The sequence below is a fragment of the Cebidichthys violaceus genome, unplaced genomic scaffold (genome assembly GCF_023349555.1).
Source record: "Cebidichthys violaceus isolate CVI_PGR_0920_01 unplaced genomic scaffold, fCebVio1.0.p SCAF_88, whole genome shotgun sequence".
Classification (NCBI taxonomy): Eukaryota; Metazoa; Chordata; class Actinopteri; order Perciformes; family Stichaeidae; genus Cebidichthys; species Cebidichthys violaceus.
The window spans coordinates 458,781-482,500 of NW_027176973.1; the positions used below are offsets into that span (position 1 = coordinate 458,781).

General features: G+C 46.3%; 2 protein-coding genes across 3 annotated transcripts in view; both read right to left on the reverse strand.

Annotated features, from left to right (window-relative positions):
* Positions 1–1,083: 1,083 nt before the first annotated feature.
* Positions 1,084–19,024, reverse strand: LOC137866685 (son of sevenless homolog 1-like). The gene is made up of 22 exons (XM_068702738.1): positions 18,612–19,024; positions 14,382–14,507; positions 13,964–14,095; positions 13,705–13,869; positions 12,697–12,906; positions 12,283–12,426; positions 11,998–12,108; positions 11,383–11,481; positions 9,530–9,657; positions 6,228–6,889; positions 5,787–5,868; positions 5,568–5,684; positions 5,373–5,476; positions 4,808–5,030; positions 4,608–4,727; positions 3,444–3,606; positions 3,178–3,295; positions 2,909–3,081; positions 2,701–2,817; positions 2,317–2,590; positions 2,054–2,175; positions 1,084–1,959 (listed from the first exon to the last, which is right to left on the reverse strand). The coding sequence occupies exons 1-22, from the start codon at positions 18,696–18,698 to the stop codon at positions 1,525–1,527; spliced, it is 3,912 nt and encodes a 1,303-aa protein (XP_068558839.1). The 5' UTR covers positions 18,699–19,024; the 3' UTR covers positions 1,084–1,524.
* A 906-nt stretch (positions 19,025–19,930) lies between these two features.
* The window catches only part of tmem178a (transmembrane protein 178a), a 7,473-nt gene continuing 3,683 nt past the window's right edge, over positions 19,931–23,720 (reverse strand). For both annotated transcript variants that reach the window (XM_068702752.1, XM_068702753.1), the window contains exons 3-4: positions 22,548–22,685; positions 19,931–22,255 (exon numbers count right to left, since the gene is read on the reverse strand). In XM_068702752.1, coding sequence (XP_068558853.1) covers positions 22,014–22,255; positions 22,548–22,685 — 380 coding nt within the window. In that variant the 3' untranslated portion in view covers positions 19,931–22,013. The remainder of the gene's footprint in view (positions 22,256–22,547; positions 22,686–23,720) is intronic.

Here is a 23,720-nt window from a genome sequence, read left to right on the forward strand (position 1 = left end):
GAAGTTTCTCTGCAGGTTAAAACCCCTAAACTAAGTCTGAGCTGCTGCTGATAGACCGATTGATGACGTCATTGTCAGGGGCGGGGCTTATAGCGAGGGGCGTGTCCACAGGTCAGCTGTCAGATGTAACTTTCAACATGTGAAGAATGAAAACTACTTAACTTCCATTGAAGTGATTCAAGTTTTTTACTAAAATTTATTTAAAATGTTCTAATATTTACTGTCATTTCTCTTTTAAATCTTTTTCTTTTTATATATAAATAAATAATCATCCATCTGTCGTGTTTCTGTTTAAACTTTTCCTTCAGTTCACATGAAGCTTCAGCAGAAGTTCAGTCAGGAACACTCTTTAATCTCCTTTTCATTCATAATCTCTCTCTGTGTGTGATTACTCTAGATCAGCTGATTGTGGGTGTTCACATTAAATCAACCTATGGATAAAATGTTCCTTTCCCTTTTAACATCTAGTTGTGGGTAGTTCAATTTATTTTGTAAAGCCCAGAATCACAAATCACAAACTTGCCTCAGAGGGCTTTAGTCTGTACACATGTGACATCTTCTGTCCTTAATCACTGAGTCCTTGAGGGTTCAGGGTCTAAGTGGTTGAGTGTGAGAGACTGTAAGAGCTTGAAATGGGGTAAATATGAATGGGACAACATATCACATTACTATGGCAAGTATCTTTCCTCACAAGATGAGAGGTAATTCAAATAATATATTTACTTACTCCTTTCCTACCACTTGTCCTCATTTCTTACCACTTGTCCTTTCCTTTCCTACCACTTGTCCTCCTTTCTTACCACTTGTCCTCCTTTCTTACCACTTGTTCCGTGTCTTACTTGCCACTTGTCCTTTCCTGTCTTTCTTACCGCTTGTCCTTTCCTTTCCTACCACTTGTCCTCCTTTCTTACTACCTGTCCTTTCCTTTCCTACCACTTGTCCTTCTTTCTTACCACTTGTCCGCGTCTTTCTTGCCACTTGTCCTTTCCTTTCCTACCATTTGTCCTTCTTTCTTACCACTGTATTTTGAGATAGACATTAATAATAAAGACAGTGAAGTGAGGTTTCTGTAGTCCGTCCAGCTCAGTTTACAAACACGTTTATTCCCTTGTTTTAAAGAATAGACATTCATGAAACAACATCAGGTCCACCAGAACCAACACAGTACCTCTTTGGTTCTGGTCTAGTACCTGAAGGCTCTCGACACCTCAGACCCAGTGTCCACTTCAGTCCGTGGAGCACTACATTACCCAAGATCCTCTCTGTTCATCAAGTCTGACAAACAGACAAATGTTCTCCAAAGTTCTGCAGCTGGAGGAATACAATCAGTTCGTTTTTCATAATAAGGGCACATGATTAGTTTGTTTTTCAGAATAAGGGCACATGATCTTTATTCAACATCCTGATTGATCAATCAGATGTTGTCGTTTTGTCTTTAAATCCATTGTTTTGTTCGTTCTCATCCAATCAGCTGTAGTGTTAGCTCATCAAGCCCCGCCTCCTCAAGGGGTCCAGGCTGTCCAATCACAGTGCGGGGGGCGTGTCCAAAAGGGGGGTGGGGTTTAGAGACTCCCTCTTGTAGGTCTTGGGAGGAAGTTTGGGGACGGTGTACCGGGGAGGCACTGGGGGGCCGTCAAGGGGGAGGAGGGGGAGGGGCATCTTCCTGGAGGCGGGGCTGGGAATTGGGGTGACAGGGGTGAGAGGAGGGAGGGGGGGTGAGGAGGAGCTGATGGAGGGTGAGGAGGAGGCGGTGGTGGTGGAGGAGGGGAAGAAGGTCTGCAGGTCACAACGGGGGCGGCCCTGAGGGGGGGGGAGGAGGTGTAGAGGAGAGCTGAGGGGCTCCCGTGGAGGCAGGGAGGGGGGGCTGTTGGGGGGAGACGACGAGTAACGAGGGGGGAGGAGCTTACAGGTGGGCTGACGAGGGGGTACAGCGGGGGGGCTGTCCAACGTCGACATCATCTGAGACAGGAACAGAGAGGGGGGGTAATTACACTTGGTAGAAACATTGAGCATCTTCATAAAAATCTGACTCGTACATATACATGTCAGTCACCTTGGAGGGGGAGGAGTCAGCAGGAGCCGACTCTGGACGTCTGCGAGGAGGAACAGGAGGAGGAACAGGAACGTCCTCAGAACCACGACTGAAACTCACCATGGAGGAGACCGAGGAGGACCCTGAGACCAGAGAACACAAGCTTTAAAACATCAGACACTCTGTTAGAACATCAGACACAGACACTTAGAAATCTGTGATTGGTGGGAATAGTTAATGTCAGACTTGTGATTGGTGGGATAGTGTGTCGGTGGGGGTCTTACTGGAGTGAAAGGGGCTGCTGGGACCTTGCGGCGAGTCAAACACACTGCCAACATCTGTGGAGCTGGAGGTGGCGGAGGCAGGGGGCGGAGTCAGGGGGGTGCGGGGGGAATTGGGGGCCGAGACAGCCCCCCCATCGGCCTCGCTGTCCGGGATGCGGCTGTAACTGATCTTTCTGGGCTCGTTCTGCAGCGGCGTCGGGTGCCGCATGGTCCCGGGCCTCGCTGAGGTTGGACGGATCCCCGGAGACTTCAGAGGACAGCTGTACTTCTTCACCTGGGGGGGTTAACGGACATATTTTAAACAGATTCATCATCAACTCCTGTAACTCCCATCAGATTCTGACCGCTTCCAGGTGTCCAAGGCGTCGCCATGGTGACACTTACAAATCGAGGCAACGATCGGGCGTTTCGAGGTTCTATTTCCAGAGATTTGTTGAACAGGTGATCGGCGAAGTCTTTCTCTGACATGTCCTCCATCGGGTTCAGGTTCTCGAAGAACCTCTGCTCCGACAAACACAGAACACAGTCACACCTCTGACACTAACACACACAGCGTGAACAGTAAGGCGACGACATCGTCATCAACACTGACCCTGATGTCGTTCTCCACTCTCAGACAGTACGGTTGGTTCTGGTACTGTTGGATCTCTCCGGTGATTTCCGCCACTTTCCTCCTCTTGCTGAAGTTGATCAGATCTTTGCCGTGTCTGCGCAGGAAGTCTGGGTTTCCCTCCTCCGTCTTCAGGATGTTGGTCAGGTAGATTCCTGAACAAACCGAGAGAGAGCGACTCCTGATTAAACATTTGACCCCTTCGTGTTCAAACCCATTTATAAAAAAGACAGATGAGTGTCGGAGCGTACCAAAGAAGGGGACACAGGGGGGGTTGATGGAGCGCAGTTTGGCCAAATACTTCTTGTAATGATCTTCACTCAGCTCGTGAGCTTCCTCCAGGATCTTTCTCTGTCGACTCGGAATTTGCTGGGAAAACAAAAAAACCCACAAAGCACGTATTATTTTATATATTTAAAAAGGGAATCACAGTGTTTGTAAACATTTTACCAAAACTATAGAATGTGATTTTGTTTTTGGCGATGACCAGCAGAGGTAGAAGGAAGTGTTGGGTTACCTCGAAGGTGTGGTCCAGTCTGTAGACCGGAGATGAGTTCATGGCACTGACGACCTCCAGAACTCCGTTAAAATTGTTGAGCTCCTGAAAAACTTGCAGAATCTCGATGATCCGAGAAACGACGGCGACCCGTTCCTCCAGGTTCTCTGTTTCTACCATACACCTGCAAGAAGGATCCAATAGGACGGGTAAGACATCAAAGTCCTGTTTAACTGAGGGTGAAGCTCGTGGCTGGAGATATGTTTGGAAGTGAGGACGGTAGGTAGGAGGTGTGGTTTACGTGTTGGTTGGAGGTGTGGTTTACGTGTTGGTTGGAGGTGTGGTTTACGTGTTGGTAGGAGGTGTGGTTTACGTGTTGGTAGGAGGTGTGGTTTACGTGTTGGTAGGAGGTGTAGTTTACGTGTTGGTAGGAGGTGTGGTTTACGTGTTGGTTGGAGGTGTGGTTTACGTGTTGGTAGGAGGTGTGGTTTACGTGTTGGTAGGAGGTGTGGTTTACGTGTTGGTAGGAGGTGTGGTTTACGTGTTGGTTGGAGGTGTGGTTTACGTGTTGGTTGGAGGTGTGGTTTACGTTTACTAATCAGCATTGCGTATGTGTCTGACCAAAATACCAAAAAAGCAAAGAAGACATGATTCATTTACATTTATTTTTTTGTGTTTTTAAAGTTTTTTTGTTGTATGTATAATAAGCATCATTTAGTTATCGCTACTGAGAATTTAACAAACATAAAAACATGACGTAGATAGGTTTACAGTTTTCAAAGTGCACATTTCAAATATCATCTATTACACATGAAGATAGAGTTATGAACACCGGCTGAATATCTATGAACAGAATCATTATAACTGTATTATAACTGATACTGTGTGAATAATACTGCTGTTAAAAAGAACCTGATCTGTTTAAAGTGATTCAAACCAAATGTTATTGTACTTTTGTTCATATAGCAGTACTTTAAAATAAAAGCGTGCAATACATTACTTTTGAATTAATTATTGAACTTTGCGCATAACAATGAGATTAATCAAGATTAAACATTATAATCGTTGCCCAGCACTACTTTATATGCTTACTGGTTGGTGCTCCCCCCCTTTGTAGTGGTCTCTGAAGTCACCTCATTAATAGGTTTGTATGAGTTTGTCTGTGATGTCAGAGTGAGGTCTTACTTTTCAAACCAGAGTGTGAGGTTGGTGGTGTGTCGTATCATCCTCAGCAGGTTGGGGGAGTGAATCTCTTTGTCTTCTTTGGTCCAGACGCTGCCAACCAGCTCAGACGGCTGCACCGCCCTGCAGAATAAAATATACATATAAATGAACTACAAGTACATTCACTGAGCTTCCTGATAGTTCAAGTGGACTACCCTTACCTGTAGAAGTCAGACTCGAGCAGGGTAAGCTGCCGGCCGATCTCGATGGGGTGAAGCGTCATGAGGTCGAACTGCTCAGTGTTTCCTGGTTTACAGGTGTGCCACTCGATGGGAGGAGGAGAGTTCTGGAAGGTTATGCTGTGACTGGGCACGCTCACCTGAACCTGCTTTTTCCTCTGGATGATCTTAGTTATCGACTCCACCCATTTCCTCATTGCCTTACCTGCAACACAAGACATTTATTTCTATCAGCCAGCTCCACACAGGTGTTCACACAGGTACGTACCTCTGACTGATGACCGACAGGTGTTCACACAGTTACGTCCTCTGACTGATGACCGACAGGTGTTCACACAGGTACGTACCTCTGACTGATGACCGACAGGTGTTCACACAGGTACGTACCTCTGACTGATGACCGACAGGTGTTCACACAGGTACGTACCTCTGACTGATGACCGACAGGTGTTCACACAGTTACGTACCTCTGACTGATGACCGACAGGTGTTCACACAGGTACGTACCTCTGACTGATGACTGACAGGTGTTCACACAGGTACGTACCTCTGACTGAGGCAATGAACTCCTCCAGTTGTCTCAGCAGGTAAGCGTCTCTCTCGAAGTCGTAGAAATGATGCTCCACCCAGTGACGACACACATTCAACACTCTACAGAGCAGAGGAAGTAGATGAACAACATCACGGTGACATCACACATGAGGTCATTACATCATCATCATTACATCATCAGAGTCTCTACCTGAGTTGGACCGGTTGGACAAACTCTTTACGGAAGCGCTTGAGTTCGGCGCTCAGCGGCTGCTCTCCTCCCTCCAAGGGATCCACATCGCTGGGCCTCGGCTCCGGGATCTCAAACCTGAAAACATTACAGACCTGAGATGAGATCTTAAACCTGGTTTGGTCCATGTGAAGGTTTAAACTAACACAGGTGTGAGGAGTGATGTGATTGGTCCCTCACCTCTCCATGAGCAGGTCCAGCAGCTCCTGAGGTTTACAGAAAGATCTGTAGGTGGTGAGAAATGTTCGGACAAAGTTTGGATCTAAAAGGAGGAAACAGAAGAAAACACAACAGCTTAAAAACCAGAACAACCAGTTTAGAGCCCAGATGCATCATGGGAGTGAACTGGTAACTGGGCGTGTCCCCACAAGACAGGTAAGATAAGAACAACAACAACACACTCACAGGTGTAGTCTCACTGACAAACTGTCCCCTCTTCTGTTTACCCATCATGCAACAGGCCACAGGTGCATCACCTGATCCCGTCTATAAACACCCGTGTGACATCACGTCTATAAACACCTGTGTGACATCACGTCTATAAACACCTGTGTGACATCACGTCTATAAACACCTGTGTGACATCACGTCTATAAACACTTGTGTGACATGACGCCTCACCTGCGTACATGTGGAAGGTGAGCCTCTCGATCAGTTTCAGGACCGTCCCCGCTTTGACGACGGGGATCCCGGACTTGGACTGGACGTTCTCCTCGAACACGACGTTCTCCTCCGAGTCCGGCTCGGCAAACCGGTACACCTCGGCTCCCGGCAGCCTCACCTGCTCGTCCTTCTCCTCCTGCATCATGGCCGAGTCCAGCATGCGCTCCAGCGTGCTGCGGTACTGCAGCGAGATCAGCGCCGCCATCCAGCCGTTCTTCTCCTCTGCGGACTTGGCGGCGAACACCACGCTGTTCCCGTCCTTCAGGACGATCTCGAAGGCGTGCCGGTACTCGCCCTCCTTGTCGTCCCGGTCGTTGATCTGGACTTTGCGCATGAAGAACTTTTCTTTGAGCCGGTACTCCGCGGCGGAGCCGGCGCCCGGCAGCCGCGGCGGCCCGTGGTTGGACTTGCAGCAGATCATCAAGCCATCGAACAGGAAGATGTGGCGCTCGTGTTTGGCGCCCACACGGGTCAGCGTGCCCTCCATGATGAACTCGTTGCAGCACTGACCGATGTCCTTACCCTCCCAGCCATCAATGTTCTTCTGGATCTCATTCATCTTCTTGATGGCCAGGTGCTTTCCCTTCATCTGGTGGCTGTAGAAACGACACGCCGACTCGCTAAAGAAGAAGAAGAAGAAGAAGAAGAAGAAGAGGGTGGGAAAACAGGAGAAGAAGGAGGAAGAGGAGGAAAGAAGAAGTCAAGGAGGATCTTGACTTGTGGTCTACAGGAGCCCAGAAGGGACAAACTGCAAATACACACATGTAGTATTATAGTACTGTCAGTGAGAAATACACACATGTAGTACTATAGTACTGTCAGTGAGAAATACACACATGTAGTACTATAGTACTGACTGAGTGAAATACACACATGCAATAGTATTATAGTACTGTGAGTGAGTGAAATACACACATGCAGTAGTATTATAGTACTGTGAGTATGTGAAACACACAATACATGATCAATACTATCAATCAACATAGATAATACAGATCAATAACACATTATTACATTCTGTAGAAGCAAGTATCCACTTTAGCCACACTGATGACGTTCCTGCTGTTATTGTTTCACATTAAAAGCCCTCCACGGCCGTGCCGGCAGGATGCTTTTATTGTGAAAAAGTTGTTTATTGTTTACATATAGTTGTTGTGTTTAACGTTTAGAAAAACAAGACAAAGAAGTAAACTTCAGTTTGAGCAGCAGCTCACTAATCACTTTACAGCTTAAACCCTCAAGTATGTGAACAGTTTCACAACAACCTCCATCTACACCGTCACCATCTACACCGTCACAATGTACACCATCACCATCTACACCGTCACAATGTACACGTCACCATCTACACCATCACCATCTACACCGTCACAATGTACAACGTCACCATCTACACCGTCACAATGTGCAACGTCACCATCTACACTGTCACAATGTACAACGTCACCATCTACACCGTCACAATGTGCAACGTCACCATCTACACCGTCACAATGTACACCGTCACGATCTACACGTCACAATGTACACCATCACCATCTACACCGTCATCATCTACACTGTCACAATGTACACCGTCACCATCTACACCGTCACAACGTACACCGTCACCATCTACACATCATCATCTACACTGTCACATCGTACACCGTCACCATCTACACCGTCACAACGTACACATCACCATCTACACCGTCAAAATGTACACCGTCATAATGTACACGTCACCATCTACACCGTCACAATCTACACCATCATAATGTACACCGTCACCATCTACACATCACCATTTACATCCAACATCCTCCAAAAAGCAAAGAAAGAACAAATGGAAGTCACCTACGTCCTCATATCCACCTGCCAATCATCCAACCACCTGTCCTCTCCTTCTTCTCCTCCTCTTTTTAAGAGTAATAAAGTTATAACTTCATAGACCTACTTTTCCTCTCTGTGTTCTTTTCTTTCTAACAAATAGCGAACAACAAGCAGCAGACCAGCACCGCCCAGATCCTGACGAAACTTCCTTCTACCAACACACAAACACACACACACACACACACACACACACACACACACACACACACACACACACACACACACACACACACACACACACACACACAGGTCTATTTATGTCGGGGGGAAACAGGGAGGATGGGAGGAGTCCACCAGACTGGTCCATGTGTGTTCAGCTCTTATTGTTCAACACACTCAGTGTTCTACTTTCATTCTTTCTTATTTAACATATTTTAACAGTATGTTTTGTTCACCTCGTTCAGCTTTGACAGTAATAAAAAGTTCGGAGTCAAATTCTTTGCAGCTGTTCACATAGTTGACCAATAAAGCTCAAACTGATCTCCTCAAGAATGCCCAGTACCCCATAAAAGGACCACTAGAACCACATAAAAGGACCACTAGATCCCCACAAAGAACCATTAGAACTCATAAAGGACCACTAGAACCCCACAAATAAACACTAGAACTCATAAAGGACCACTAGAACCATATTAAGGGCCACTAGAACCTCATAAAGGACCACTAGATCCCCACAAAGAACAACTAGAACTCATAGAGGACTACTAGATCCCCATAATGGGTGGAGCTCCAAACTACATGGGGCTGTACAGGTGTGTGCAGGTGTGGTACAGGTGTATACAGGCGTGGTACAGGTGTATACAGGTGTGTACAGGTGTATACAGGTGTATACAGGCGTGGTACAGGTGTATACAGGTGTGTGCAGGTGTATACAGGTGTGTGCAGGTGTATACAGGTGTGGTACAGGTGTATACAGGTGTGGTGCAGGTGTATACAGGTGTGGTACAGATGTATACAGGTGTATACAGGTGTGTGCAGGTGTATACAGGTGTGGTACAGGTGTATACAGGTGTGGTACAGGTGTGTACAGGTGTGTGCAGGTGTATACAGGTGTGTGCAGGTGTATACAGGTGTGGTACAGGTGTATACAGGTGTGTGCAGGTGTATACAGGTGTGGTACAGGTGTATACAGGTGTATACAGGTGTGTGCAGGTGTGTGCAGGTGTATACAGGTGTGGTACAGGTGTATACAGGTGTGTTCAGGTGTATACAGGTGTGGTACAGGTGTATACAGGTGTGGTACAGGTGTGTGCAGGTGTGGTACAGGTGTGGTACAGGTGTGTGCAGGTGTATACAGGTGTGGTACAGGTGTATACAGGTGTGTGCAGGTGTATACAGGTGTGGTACAGGTGTATACAGGTGTATACAGGTGTGTGCAGGTGTACCTGAGCCTCCTCTTGGCGAGGCTCCTGGAGCAGATCCTCTCCATGCTGCTCTGCAGGTTGAGCAGAGCGGTGATGGCCTGTTTCAGACACTCTTTATCCTCCTCTTCTTCACTCTTCTCTTCCAGTTGCTGCAGAAGCACAATACAAACATGTGGACGATAGAGTCAGTCACACCTGAGAGGTAACATCACCTGCAAGGACAGGTGAAGCACCAAACACTACACTGCAAAGGTCTCAGGAACCACTGTAGGCCGGGACTTGATGTCAGGGATATTCTGACTGAGCAGAGCTGTACTATAAAATCAGCTGATATAAAAGGACCAGGACCAGACCACGGCTGGAGAAAGAGAAGACTCGGGACGATAGAGTTTGTCTACAGAGAACTACGTGAGAACCAGACTAGACCAGAACCAGGATAGTACCAGGCCAATCAAGAAGAGGGAGGACTAAGCCTGATATATCAGGCCCAGAGAGGGTACAGGACCAGAACCAGGTCCGAACCCAGACCTCAGTCCAGCAGCAGCATGTGAACAGAGCTCATCTGACCTGTTCCTTCAGGGTCCAGGATCAGAACCAGATCAGGATTAAAGCGCCTGCCCCTCCTGACCCCCCTTCAGCCCTGAAGTAATCTGCAGAACATGACTGGAGGTATTTCAGAGATTTAACCTCAACTGGGCCAAAGGAGCTTACAGCTGCACAGTTGAAAGTCCCAGACCAGGACTGGATCTACAGGATACTGGTGTGACTGGGAACCTGCAGCTGACATCAGTGTGATACTGGGACACATGGTGGGGATTCTTAAACCAGACTGGTCTACATAAACTGGCTTAAGAGCTTTAAGTCTGCTATTTGTGTCTGTATAATAACTGTGTTCGATACAGATATTTGGATGTGTTTTAAGGGCCAAACTAAATATATAAATACATAAATACATAAATATATAAATATATAAATACATAAATATATAAATACATACATATATAAATACATACATATATAAATATATAACTAATTATGGAATTAAAATCTTCAATAAATTAAAATAATAAATAATTATGTCATTTAATCACAATTTAAATGATTAACTGAGGCACGACTTCCTCGTCATTTTGTATCCAAAATGATTTTCCCTCAACTCTACTGTATATACTGTACATATATACACACATATACATACATACACACACACACACACACACACACACACACACACACATATATATGTGTATGTATATATATATGTATGTTGATGTGTGTGTTATATATATATATATACACACATACACACACACACATCAACATACAAACACACATATATATATATATATATATATATGTGTATATATATATATATATATATATATATATATATATATATATATATATATATATATATATATATATATATATATATATATATATATATTAGTGTTGGGCAATGATTACAATTTTTAATCGCGATTAATCTCCGGCAGAAATGTTCACGTAGAAACTCCATTCAAACTTTACAATATTCAACTTTCTGGGTATTTTTTTTTTGTTAAACCCATTAAAACTTTAAAAAATATTTTAAAATATCCCTCTTACATTTTTACTAGTGCTGGGCAACAATTAAAATGTGTGGTACAGGTGTAGTACATGTGTAGTACAAGTGTGGTACAGGTGTAGTGCAGGTGCAGCACAGGTGTGGTGCAGGTGTAGTGCAGGTGTAGTACAGGTGTAGTGCAGGTGTAGTGCAGGTGTAGTGCAGGTGTAGTGCAGGTGTAGTGCAGGTGTGGTGCAGGTGTGGTGCAGGTGTAGTACAAGTGTAGTACAAGTGTAGTACAAGTGTAGTACAGGTGTAGTAGTCTTACCTTGAGGATCTCAAACAGGTGCAGACAGTGGTAAACAGGAGTGAGCAGCAGTCTGGGCAGAACGTACTGAACAGCCTCTTTAAACCCTTCACAGATGGACTGAAGACAGACAACACTTTTACTGCATCATCATCATCATCATCATCATCATCATCATTTACCTGGAGAAGGAGCCTACAGGTCTTATGTCAGAGACAGGGTTTACCTGGAGAAGGAGCCTACAGATCTTATGTCAGAGACAGGGTTTACCTGGAGAAGGAGCCTACAGGTCTTATGTCAGAGACAGGGTTTACCTGGAGAAGGAGCCTACAGGTCTTATGTCAGAGACAGGGTTTACCTGGAGAAAGAGCCTACAGGTCTTATGTCAGAGACAGGGTTTACCTGGAGAAAGAGCCTACAGGTCTTATGTCAGAGACACGGTTTACCTGGAGAAGGAGCCTACAGATCTTTTGTCAGAGACAGGGTTTACCTGGAGAAGGAGCCTACAGATCTTATGTCAGAGACAGGGTTTACCTGGAGAAGGTGCCTACAGGTCTTATGTCACAGACCAGGGACAGGGTTTACCTGGAGAAGGAGCCTACATGTCTTATGTCACAGACCAGGGACAGGGTTTACCTGGAGGTGGAAGGCTGCTCCTGGTTTGGACACTTGACTCAGGAAGTGTTCATGGAAACCAGAGCGCAGGGTGTCCTGAGCATACGTCTCATAGGGGTCAAAGGCCAACTCCTATCAATCAATCAGACAGAATCAGAGCTGATCATCATTGAACCTGTGATGTAATGGTATATATACGTATAAACATATACACATTCACACATATATATATACACATATACATACACACACACACACATATATACGTATACACACATATATATATATCACATCACAGGTACAGACCTCGGCCAGGTCTTCGAAGCAGCTCCCCACCAGAGGATGAGGACTGCCTTCATCGGTCATCTCCACCGTGTCCTCGATCAGACCCAGCAGCTTCACCGTCACCTCGTGGATGTCAACGATCCGACTGAAGATACTGTCCACATCCTGACGGAGACACACCAGATCAGATCAACATGGAATACACCATGGAATACAACACAGAGGACAACAAGGTGGACACCAAGGAGGACAACATGGAGAACAACAAGGTGGGCAACATGGAGGACAACAAGGTGGACAACAAGGTGGACACCAAGGAGGACAACATGGAGGACAACAAGGTGTGCAACATGGAGGACAACAAGGTGGACAACAAGGTGGACAACATGGAGGACAACATGGTGGACAACCTGGAGGTCCAGGTGGAGTACGTACGTGCTGAGAGAACAGCGTGGGGCTCGAGGTGAAGGGCTCTCTGAACACCTTGATCAGCAGGTTGAGCGTCCTCAGGAACTGTCGACCGTCAGACATGAAGCTCCTCACCAGCTCGTAGTAACTCTGCTCATCATTGGCCGACGGCTCCTCATCCATCAGAGGGAAGCCGCTGATGTCCTCCTCGTCCTGGTGGAACATGTCCATCAGCACCTGAGAGACAGACAGGAAGACAGGTGAGAGAGAGAGACAGGTGAGAGGCAGACAGGCAGACAACAACATGGTAAACATCACAGACTGATCTGTGATCAGCTCCCGTTTGTCCTCCTTCAGATCTCCAGCTCCCCCCTGTGGAGGCTTTGTCCATGGCAGACCATAATACCTCGTCACCATGGAGGTGTGTGCATGCGTGTCTCTGTGTGTGAGTGTGGTTGTGTGCGTGTCTCTGTGTGTGTGTGTGTGTGTGTGTGTGTGTGTGTGTGTGTGTGTGTGTTTGTGTGGTTGTGTGCGTGTCTCTGTGTGTGAGTGTGTGTGTGTGTGTGTGGTTGTGTGCGTGTCTCTGTGTGTGTGTGTGTGGTTGTGTGCGTGTCTCTGTGTGTCTCTGTGTGTCTCTGTGTGTGTGTGTGTGTGTGTGTGTGGTTGTGTGCGTGTCTCTGTGTGTGTGTGTGTGTGTGTGTGTGTGTGTGTGTGTCTCTGTGTGTGTGTGGTTGTGTGTGTGTCTGTGCGTGTCTCTCTGTGTGTGTGTGTGTGTGTGGTTGTGTGCGTGTCTCTGTGTGTGTGTGTGTGTGTGTGTCTCTGTGTGTGTCTCTGTGTGTGTGTGTGTCTCTGTGTGTGAGTGGTTGTGTGCGTGTCTCTGTGTCTCTGTGTGTGTGTGTGTGTGTGTGTGTGTGTGTGAGTGGTTGTGTGCGTGTCTCTGTGTGTGTGTGTGTGTGTGTGTGTCTCTGTGTGTGTGTGTGTGTGTGTGTGTGTGTGTGTGTGTGTGTGTGTGTGTGTGTGTGTGTGTGTGTGCACCTTGTCAGCACACATGGCCACAGTGATGTCCTGCTGAGAGATCTCATAGTGTCTGATGTTCCTCACGTAGTTTCCTGCCAGCTTCAGGATGTCAGCAGAGATGTACTCCAACACCGCCACCATGTAGACCGACACCTGGTGGTCTATCTTGTACCCCAGCACCTCCTGACAACACAAGGCATCATGGGAAATGTGATGATGATGATGATGATGATGATGATGATGATGATGGTGGTGGTGAAGGTGGAGACACTAGTACCTTCAGCAATGGGTGGATCTTGTCCACAGGCAGAGCCAGAGGATTCCTCCTCTTCCTCTTCTCGATGGCAGCCTGAGCGTCAGCTATCGCCCACTTATCTATGGGATGAGGGAAACTCTTCTGGACCCGCTCCTGGTGGGACGGGGACAGGGGTTAACATCTAGACTCTGGTCTAAACATCTAGACTCTGGTCTAAACATCTGGACTATGGTCTAAACATCTGGACTCTGGTCCAAACATCTGGACTAGTTTTAAATATCCTCCGTCATGTAAATGTGTTTTTCTCTGCGTGAGACATGTGGGTGAAAAGTGTCACTGTCTCTGAAGTCTGGATGAAGAGTAAATAATCGTGTGTGTGTGTGTGTGTGTGTGTGTGTGTGTGTGTGTGTGTGTGTGTGTGTGTGTGTGTGTGTGTTACCTCCACATCCTGGACAGTTCTTGGTTGAGCCTGACACAGCATGCTGAGCAGGAGCAGGATCAGCTCCTCAATGTATTGCAGCGCCTCCTGCTGGGAGACCAGGTTAGGATGCACCTGGTTCAGTACCTGCAACACACACACACACACACACACACACACACAGTCATTAGGAGTGTTGGACAACAGGTGAGACAGGTAATAGAAGTCCCTCCCCTTCTGGTGGACCACCATGGGATCTTAAGTATGTTAACGCTTCACTTCCTGTCAACAGTGTAATAAAAACCTTCACTTTGTTTCAACAACTAGCACAACATGGGGAACTGAGAAAGACCCTCTCAGTCTGACAGTACTGTGCTGCCACCAGGTGGAGAAAAGTAGGTGTTACAGATCCACCTGTCAGGTGTGTTCAGTGCTCAGACAGACAGGTGGAGACACAGAGGACAGGTAGAGACACAGTGGACAGGTGGAAACACAGTGGACAGGTAGACACAAAGAGGACAAGTAGAGACACAGTGGACAGGTAGACACACAGAGGACAGGTAGAGAGACAGTGGACAGGTGGAGACACAGTGGACAGATGGAGACACAGATGACAGGTAGAAACACAGAGGACACAGTGAACAGGTGGAGACACAGTGGACAGGTAGAGACACAGGACAGGTAGAGACACAGTGGACAGGTGGAGACACAGTGGACAGATGGAGACACAGATGACAGGTAGAAACACAGAGGACACAGTGAACAGGTAGAGACACAGAGGACAGGTGGAGACACAGTGGACAGGTAGAGACACAGGACAGGTAGAGACACAGTGGACAGGTAGACACATAGAGGACAGGTAGAGACACAGTGGACAGGTAGAAACACAATGGACAGGTGGAGACACAGTGGACAGGTAGACACACAGAGGACAGGTAGAGAGACAGTGGACAGGTAGACACACAGAGGACAGGTAGAGACACAGTGGACAGGTGGAGACACAGTGGACAGGTGGAGACACAGACGACAGGTAGAGACACAGAGGACACAGTGAACAGGTAGAGACACAGAGGACACAGTGAACAGGTAGAGACACAGAGGACAGGTGGAGACACAGGACAGGTAGAGACACAGTGGACAGGTGGAGACACAGTGGACAGGTAGACACATAGAGGACAGGTAGAGACACAGTGGACAGGTGGAGACACAGTGGACAGGTAGACACACAGAGGACAGGTAGAGACACAGTGGACAGGTAGACACACAGAGGACAGGTAGAGACACAGTGGACAGGTAGACACACAGAGGACAGGTAGAGACACAGTGGACAGGTGGAGACACAGTGGACAGGTAGACACACAGAGGACAGGTGGAGACACAGTGGACAGGTGGAGACACAGAGGACACAGTGAACAGGTAGAGACACAGAGGACAGGTGGAGACACAGAGGACAGGTAGAGACACAGTGGACAGGTAGAGACACAGAGGACAGGTAGAGAGACAGTGGACAGGTAGACACACAGAGGACAGGTAGAGACACAGTGGACAGGTGGAGACACAGACGACAGGTAGAGACACAGAGGACACAGTGAACAGGTAGAGACACAGAGGACACAGTGAACAGGTAGAGACACAGAGGACAGGTGGAGACACAGGACAGGTAGAGACACAGTGGACAGGTAGACACATAGAGGACAGGTAGAGACACAGTGGACAGGTGGAGACACAGTGGACCGGTAGACACACAGAGGACAGGTAGAGACACAGTGGACAGGTAGACACACAGAGGACAGGTAGAGACACAGTGGACAGGTGGAGACACAGTGGACAGGTAGACACACAGAGGACAGGTGGAGACACAGTGGACAGGTGGAGACACAGAGGACACAGTGAACAGGTAGAGACACAGAGGACAGGTGGAGACACAGAGGACAGGTAGAGACACAGTGGACAGGTAGAGACACAGAGGACAGGTAGAGACACAGTGGACAGGTAGAGACACAGAGGACAGGTAGAGACACAGAGGACAGGTAGCAGCTAAAGAGTTGGAGGCAGAAGAGAGTGAACGTTGGACTCACACACATGATTTGAACGTCTTCCAGACTCTTTCCTCACAAGATGAGAAGTAACTTCATATCATCTATTTACTCGTCCAAACAGCTTCAATGACTGAATATTTGATGAATAAATAAATATCCTCTGATTTCACGTGTTTTTGTTACATCTTTAACCCTTAATGTTTCTGAGTACATGTAATATGACAGGCTGAACACACGTGTTTAATCCTCTTTGTTTACGTCTCCATGCGTCCACTGGGTACCTTGTGTTTAACGTCACATTGATATGAATTGTGGGTAATTCCCTTGGGCCAAGTCAGCATCTAATGCTTACAACAGTAACAGAGAAGATCACATGACGCATATGGTTCTATGAACTGTTTACCACACAACACACACTCCTACCTGTGTGTGTGTGTGTGTGTGTGTGTGTGTGTGTGTGTGTGTGTGTATACATGAGTTGTGTTTGAACACACCAAGCTGCATGTTTCTGTTTGACCAACAACAAACTGACTTCAACCAGGTGTAACTACAGTTACAGTAAGAACACGTCCACATGATGTCCCAGTAAAAGTCCAAGAAGAACATTTCTCATCTACCATCATACGGAGGAGTGAGTGAGTATGAGTCAGTATGAGTATGAGTGAGTATGAATATGAGTGAGTATGAGTGAGTATGAGTATGAGTGAGTATGAATATGAGTGAGTATGAGTGAGTATGAGTATGAGTCAGTATGAGTGAGTATGAATATGAGTGAGTATGAGTATGAGTGAGTATGAGTATGAGTGAGTATGAGTATGAGTGAGTATGAGTATGAGTGAGTATGAATATGAGTGAGTATGAGTATGAGTGAGTATGAGTATGAGTGAGTATGAGTATGAGTGAATATGAGTGAGTATGAGTGAGTATGAGTCAGTATGAGTGAGTATGAATATGAGTGAGTATGAGTGAGTATGAGTATGAGCGAGTATGAGTATGAGTGAGTATGAATATGAGCGAGTATGAGTGAGTATAAGTGAGTATGAGTGAGTATGAGTGAGTATGAATATGAGTGAGTATGAATATGAGTGAGTGTGAGTGAGTATGAATATGAGTGAGTATGAATATGAGCGAGTATGAGTGAGTATAAGTGAGTATGAGTGAGTATGAGTGAGTATGAATATGAGTGAGTATGAGTGAGTGAGTATGAATATGAGTGAGTGTGAGTGAGTATGGGTGAGTATGAATATGAGTGAGTGTGAGTGAATATGAGTGAGTATGAGTGAGTATGAATATGAGTGAGTATGAGTGAGTATGAGTGAGTATGAGTGAGTATGAATATGAGTGAGTGTGAGTGAATATGAGTGAGTATGAATATGAGTGAGTATGAGTATGAGTGAGTATGAATATGAGTGAGTATGAGTGAGTATGAATATGAGTGAGTGTGAGTTAATATGAGTGAGTATGAGTGAGTATGAGTGAGTATGAATATGAGTGAGTATGAGTATGAGTGAGTATGAGTGAGTATGAGTGAGTATGAGTATGAGTGAGTATGAGTGAGTATGAGTGAGTATGAGTGAGTATGAGTATGAGTGAGTATGAGTATGAGTGAGTATGAATATGAGTGAGTATGAGTATGAGTGAGTATGAGTGAGTATGAGTGAGTATGAGTATGAGTGAGTATGAGTGAGTATGAGTATGAGTGAGTATGAGTGAGTATGAGTATGAGTGAGTATGAGTGAGTATGAGTATGAGTGAGTATGAGTGAGTATGAGTGAGTATGAGTGAGTATGAATATGAGTGAGTATGAGTGAGTATAAATTAGTATGAGCAAGTATGTGTGTGTGTGTGTGTGTATATATATATATATATATATATATATATATATATATATATATATATATATATATATATATATGTCTCAGTGTGTGTGTGAGTTGTATATGTCTCAGTGTGTGTGTTTGTGAGTGTCAGTGTGTGTATATATATATATATACATACATATATATATATATATATATATATATATATATATACATACATATATATATATATATATATATATATATATACATACATACATATGTCTCAGTGTGTGTTTGTGAGTGTGTATATATATATATATATATATATATATATATATATATATATATATATATATATGTCTCAGTGTGTGTGAGTGTCAGTGTGTGTGTGTGTGTGTGAGAGTGTGTACCTTCTCCAGTGAAGACACCAGCAGGCCTCTCCACTTCGGTCCGTTCTCCTCGTTAAAGAAGTCGTACTGCAGCTGGCCCGCCTGCATGTCTGCTGCTGCTGCAGCGGGACCGACACGCACGGTTCACCGGTTTACATGCACGCTGACCGGCTGAGCCCGAGTCCGGTAGGAGGGAGGGTGAAGCTGGGCTGGTTGCTGGATGCATTAGCCTGTTAGCATGTAGCTAATGAGTGTGCTAACGTTAGCAGCAGTTATCAGCCGCGCGGATTGATCCATCGGCAGCGGGTTCAGTGAGCCGACAGGTGAGCCGCTACTGGTCCAGGTGAGTCTCGGTGTGTGTTGCGGCCGGTCACGGTGAACGGTTGTTGGTTGTTGTGACTCCGGTGTGTACGGTGCTGGAGACTGTTGATCATGACTGGGCATGCGCAGTGGGCAGGTTCTGACGTACATTGCCGGGGCTTCTGATAGAGTGTGTTCATGGAGTCAGCGCGTGGCAGTGACAAGCCAACAGACAATCACACACACACACACACACACACACATGTGTTTCAGTCACTTTAGTGACATTAATTCTCATCCTAGAAACTAACAATAACATAATATAACCACAAACATTAACATGACATAATCTAACCATAATATAACAATAACATAACATAATAGAGCCCTGTTCTGTTCCATCTGGAACCCTGTTCTGTTCCATCTAGAACCCTGTTGTGTTCTACCTAGAGCCCCTTTGGGTTCCATCTGGAATCCTGTTGTGTTCTATCTAGAACCCTGTTGTCTTCTACCTAGAGCCCCTTTTGGGTTCCATCTAGAACGCTGTTGTGTTCTACCTAGAGCCCATTTGGGTTCCATCTAGAACCCTGTTGTGTTCTACCTAGAGCCCCTTTGGGTTCCACCTAGAACCCTGTTGTGTTCTATCTAGAACCCTGTTGTCTTCTACCTAGAGCCCCTTTGGGTTCCATCTAGAACCCTGTTGTGTTCTACCTAGAGCCCATTTGGGTTCCATCTAGAACCCTGTTGTGTTCCATCTAGAACCCTGTTGTGTTCTACCTAGAGTCCCTTTGGGTTCCATCTAGAACCCTGTTGTGTTCCATCTAGAGCCCCTTTTGTTCCATCTAGAGCCCTGTTGTGTTCTACCTAGAGCCCCTTTGTGTTCCATTTAGAGCCCCTTTGTGTTCCATCTAGAGCCCTGTTGTGTTCTATTTAGAACCCTGTTCTGTTCTATCTAGAACCCTGTTCTGTTCTATCTAAACACTGTAGTTTGCTACACAGAAGCAGATCAGTCTGATGATGTTTATATTGTTTATTTACAGCTGAACATCAGGATGGGGGGGGCAGGAGGTTTAATAGGGTACCATGGAGTTCCATGGAGGGGGTAAAGGATGGGGCATTGGAATCAGCAGGTACAGGATGGGTATCAGAGTATCAGAGAGTACATGAGGGGTATCAGGGAGTATCAGAGGGTACAGGAGATGTATTAGAGGGTACAGGAGGGGTATCAGAGGGTATCAGCGGGTACAGGAGGGGTATCAGGGAGTATCAGAGGGTACAGGTGGGGTATCAGGGAGTATCAGAGGGTACAGGAGATGTATTAGAGGGTACAGGAGGGGTATCAGAGGGTACAGGAGGGGTATCATGGAGTATCAGAGGGTACAGGAGATGTATTAGAGGGTACAGGAGGGGTATCGGAGGGTATCAGAGGGTACAAGAGGGGTATCAGGGAGTATCAGAGGGTACAGGTGGGGTATCAAGGAGTATCAGAGGGTACAGGTGGGGTATCAGGGAGTATCAGAGGGTAAAGGAGGGGTATCAGGGAGTATCAGAGGGTAAAGGAGGGGTATCAGGGAGTATCAGAGGGTACATGAGGGGTATCAGAAGGAGATTCTAGAAGGCATCTAATGATTTGTTTGGGTTTCAAAGGTTATCTGGATATCTGAGAGCATTAGAGGGGTATGATGCAGTACAAGAGTGTTTCAGAGGCAATAACAGGTCTCAGGGGGTATCAGAAGTATCTGATGAGGAGTACCCCCCCCCCCCCCCCATCAGCCTGCTCTGTTAGAGGGTATAAGAGGGTACAGACGTGGCATCCAGCCTTACAGGATCTGAGACTAAGCAGAAGACGACTGGACGTTGAACTCCTAAATTCAATAGATACTAAAGCACCAAGCAGCAGCATTTAGTTTATACACCTGGTTCACCTGTTCAGACCTGGTTCACCTGTTCAGACCCGGGTTCACCAGTTCAGACCTGGTTCACCTGTTCAGACCCGGGTTCACCTGTTCAGACCTGGTTCACCTGTTCAGACCCGGGTTCACCTGTTCAGACCTGGTTCACCTGTTCAGACCCTGGTTCACCTGTTCAGACCCTGGACTTCCTGTGTGTGTGAGGCTCTGATCTCAGACCACCCGACTGGTGAATCAGGTCCAGTGTTTGATGAGTAAAAGGGTTCTCTGGGATGTTCACTTACAGATGTTCCACATGTTCTCCAGACAAAAACACGAGGTTCCTCTTTGTGCTCCAACACAACACTGCTTCAATGAATTCATATATTCTCTGATCAGGTAAAAAAAAACACTATACTTGTATATATTTACATGTGAAATACCTCCATAATATATTACGATACTGCAAGCGAGGCGGTATATTGATCTTAATTGTAGGAGAACCGTCACAGTATAAAGAACATCATTTTTTGAGAAGCGATACAGAATCAACAAAACATAATATGGCCATACTCGATACTTTTACTTTACATTTTGATTGATTTAGTTTCATTTTAGTATTTACAGGTTCGGGGGTTAAGATCTCTGAGGGTTCTTCACAGCCTGAAGATGAAGTTAAAAGACGTGAATATGAGAAAGCTACAAAAGATAATAAGCCAAAGACAGAAAGAAAATGAAGCTCTAGCTTTGTTGGGGAACAAAGCTTCAGACTGATTTCACTTGGACAGATGTGGACCTGCAGGTTTTTGGGGGTCTTCTGGTTTCTAGGCTGGTTTTATAAAGTGCGGGACCCCTTCAGGCTGATGGACTCATCCTGGAGGTGTGTTCATGGTTACGTGTGTTCCTTTATGTTCTTGTTTTAGAAACTGCAGGTGAGAAGAAAAAAACAACAAAGAAAAGCAGAGGAGAAGGATGCTGATTGTTAGCCTGTTAGCCTGTTAGCATGCTAGCTCCTACAGTTTTCCTGCCCCCTCTGCTTCTGGTCTAGGTCAAAGACACCTGTAACCACAACCCCAACGATGACGTCACGCTGTACCGGAGTGCACCTATTCGTCTCTGTGGCCAGGTGACACGTTTGAAACCGCTGGAGGTCGGCGAAGGTCAAGAAGTCCGTGCAGGACCCGGGTCACTTAAACCAGGTCCAGACCTCTGTTTGATTGACAGGTTGGCGGGCTCAGACCGAGGACTCGCGGGCGGTTTTGGAGCGCAGAGCTCCGGCACGGCTCAGGAAGGGGAAGGCGGTGCCGAGGCATCCGGAGGCCACAGTGAGACCCAGACTGGCCCAGGCGCAGCAGAGAGACCAGCCGTAGCCGTGGTCCACGTCAGCCGGCAGGCCGTAGATGAAGGGGGGGTTTCTGGACAAGTCGTAGCTCACGCTGGCTGCGTACGTACACAGAGAGATGGTGCAGAAGATCCCTGAAGAAGAACAGGAAGAGACAAGAACTCTGAGTACTAAACATCCAGGAGGACCTGATTCAGAGACCAGAGGGGTCCATCCAGGATTCTTGATTCAGAGACCAGAGGGGTCCGTCCAGGAGGACCTGATTCAGAGACCAGAGGGGTCCACTAAGTCTATTAGACAGGTATGACGTTTACATTAATATTCACTATATTATTAATATTTACTATATTATTAATCGGTATGATGTTGTCTCTCCCTGTCTGTCTGTCTCTCTCTCTCTCTGTCTCTGTCTCTCAGGTGTCTTACCTGCCATGAGGAACAATAATCCAGAGACGTGCTGCGTCAGACTTTCCTCCCAGAAGAACCCGACCGACACCACGATGGTCCCACAGAGCAGGACGGCCGCCGCCATGCCGAGAAAACCGGCTGTGATGCGCCGCAGGTCTACAGGAGGAAGGGACAGGGTTTTATAGAGACCAGGTCCAGGTGTTCCCAGTCTAGTAACAGTCAGGGTTTTATAGAGACCAGGTCCTGGTGTTCCCAGTCTAGTAACAGTCAGGGTTTTATAGAGACCAGGTCCAGGTGTTCCCAGTCTAGTAACAGTCAGGGTTTTATAGAGTCCAGGTCTAGGTGGTCCCAGTCTAGTAACAGTCAGGGTTTTATAGAGACCAGGTCCTGGTGTTCCCAGTCTAGTAACAGTCAGGGTTTTATAGAGACCAGGTCCAGGTGTTCCCAGTCTAGTAACAGTCAGGGTTTTATAGAGTCCAGATCTAGGTGGTCCCAGTCTAGTAACAGTCAGGGTTTTATAGAGACCAGGTCCAGGTGTTCCCAGTCTAGTAACAGTCAGGGTTTCTAGAGACCAGGTCCAGGTGTTCCTAGTCTAGTAACAGTCAGGGTTTTATAGAGACCAGGTCCAGGTGTTCCCAGTCTAGTAATAGTCAGGGTTTTATAGAGACCAGGTCCAGGTGTTCCCAGTCTAGTAACAGTCAGGGTTTTATAGAGACCAGGTCTAGGTGGTCCCAGTCTAGTAACAGTCAGGGTTTTATAGAGACCAGGTCCAGGTGTTCCCAGTCTAGTAACAGTCAGGGTTTTATAGAGACCAGGTCTAGGTGTTCCCAATCTAGCAACAGTCAGGGTTTTATAGAGACCAGGTCCAAGTGTTCCCAGTCTAGTAACAGTCAGAGTTTTATAGAGACCAGGTCCAAGTGTTCCCAGTCTAGTAACAGTCAGGGTTTTATAGAGACCAGGTCCAGGTGTTCCCAGTCTAGTAACATCATATTCTATAAGAAATCAACCACATGCAGTCTTGATTTTACACCAACTACATTTCTTAAAGAGTATTTTATTGATTATTAACATTTCATTAGCAACAGGAACTGTTCCATCATCTCTTAAACATGCTGTGGTCCAACCTCTTTTGAAGAAACCTAGTCTTGATTCCTCTGTACTTTGCAATTTTAGACTCATTTCTAAACTTCT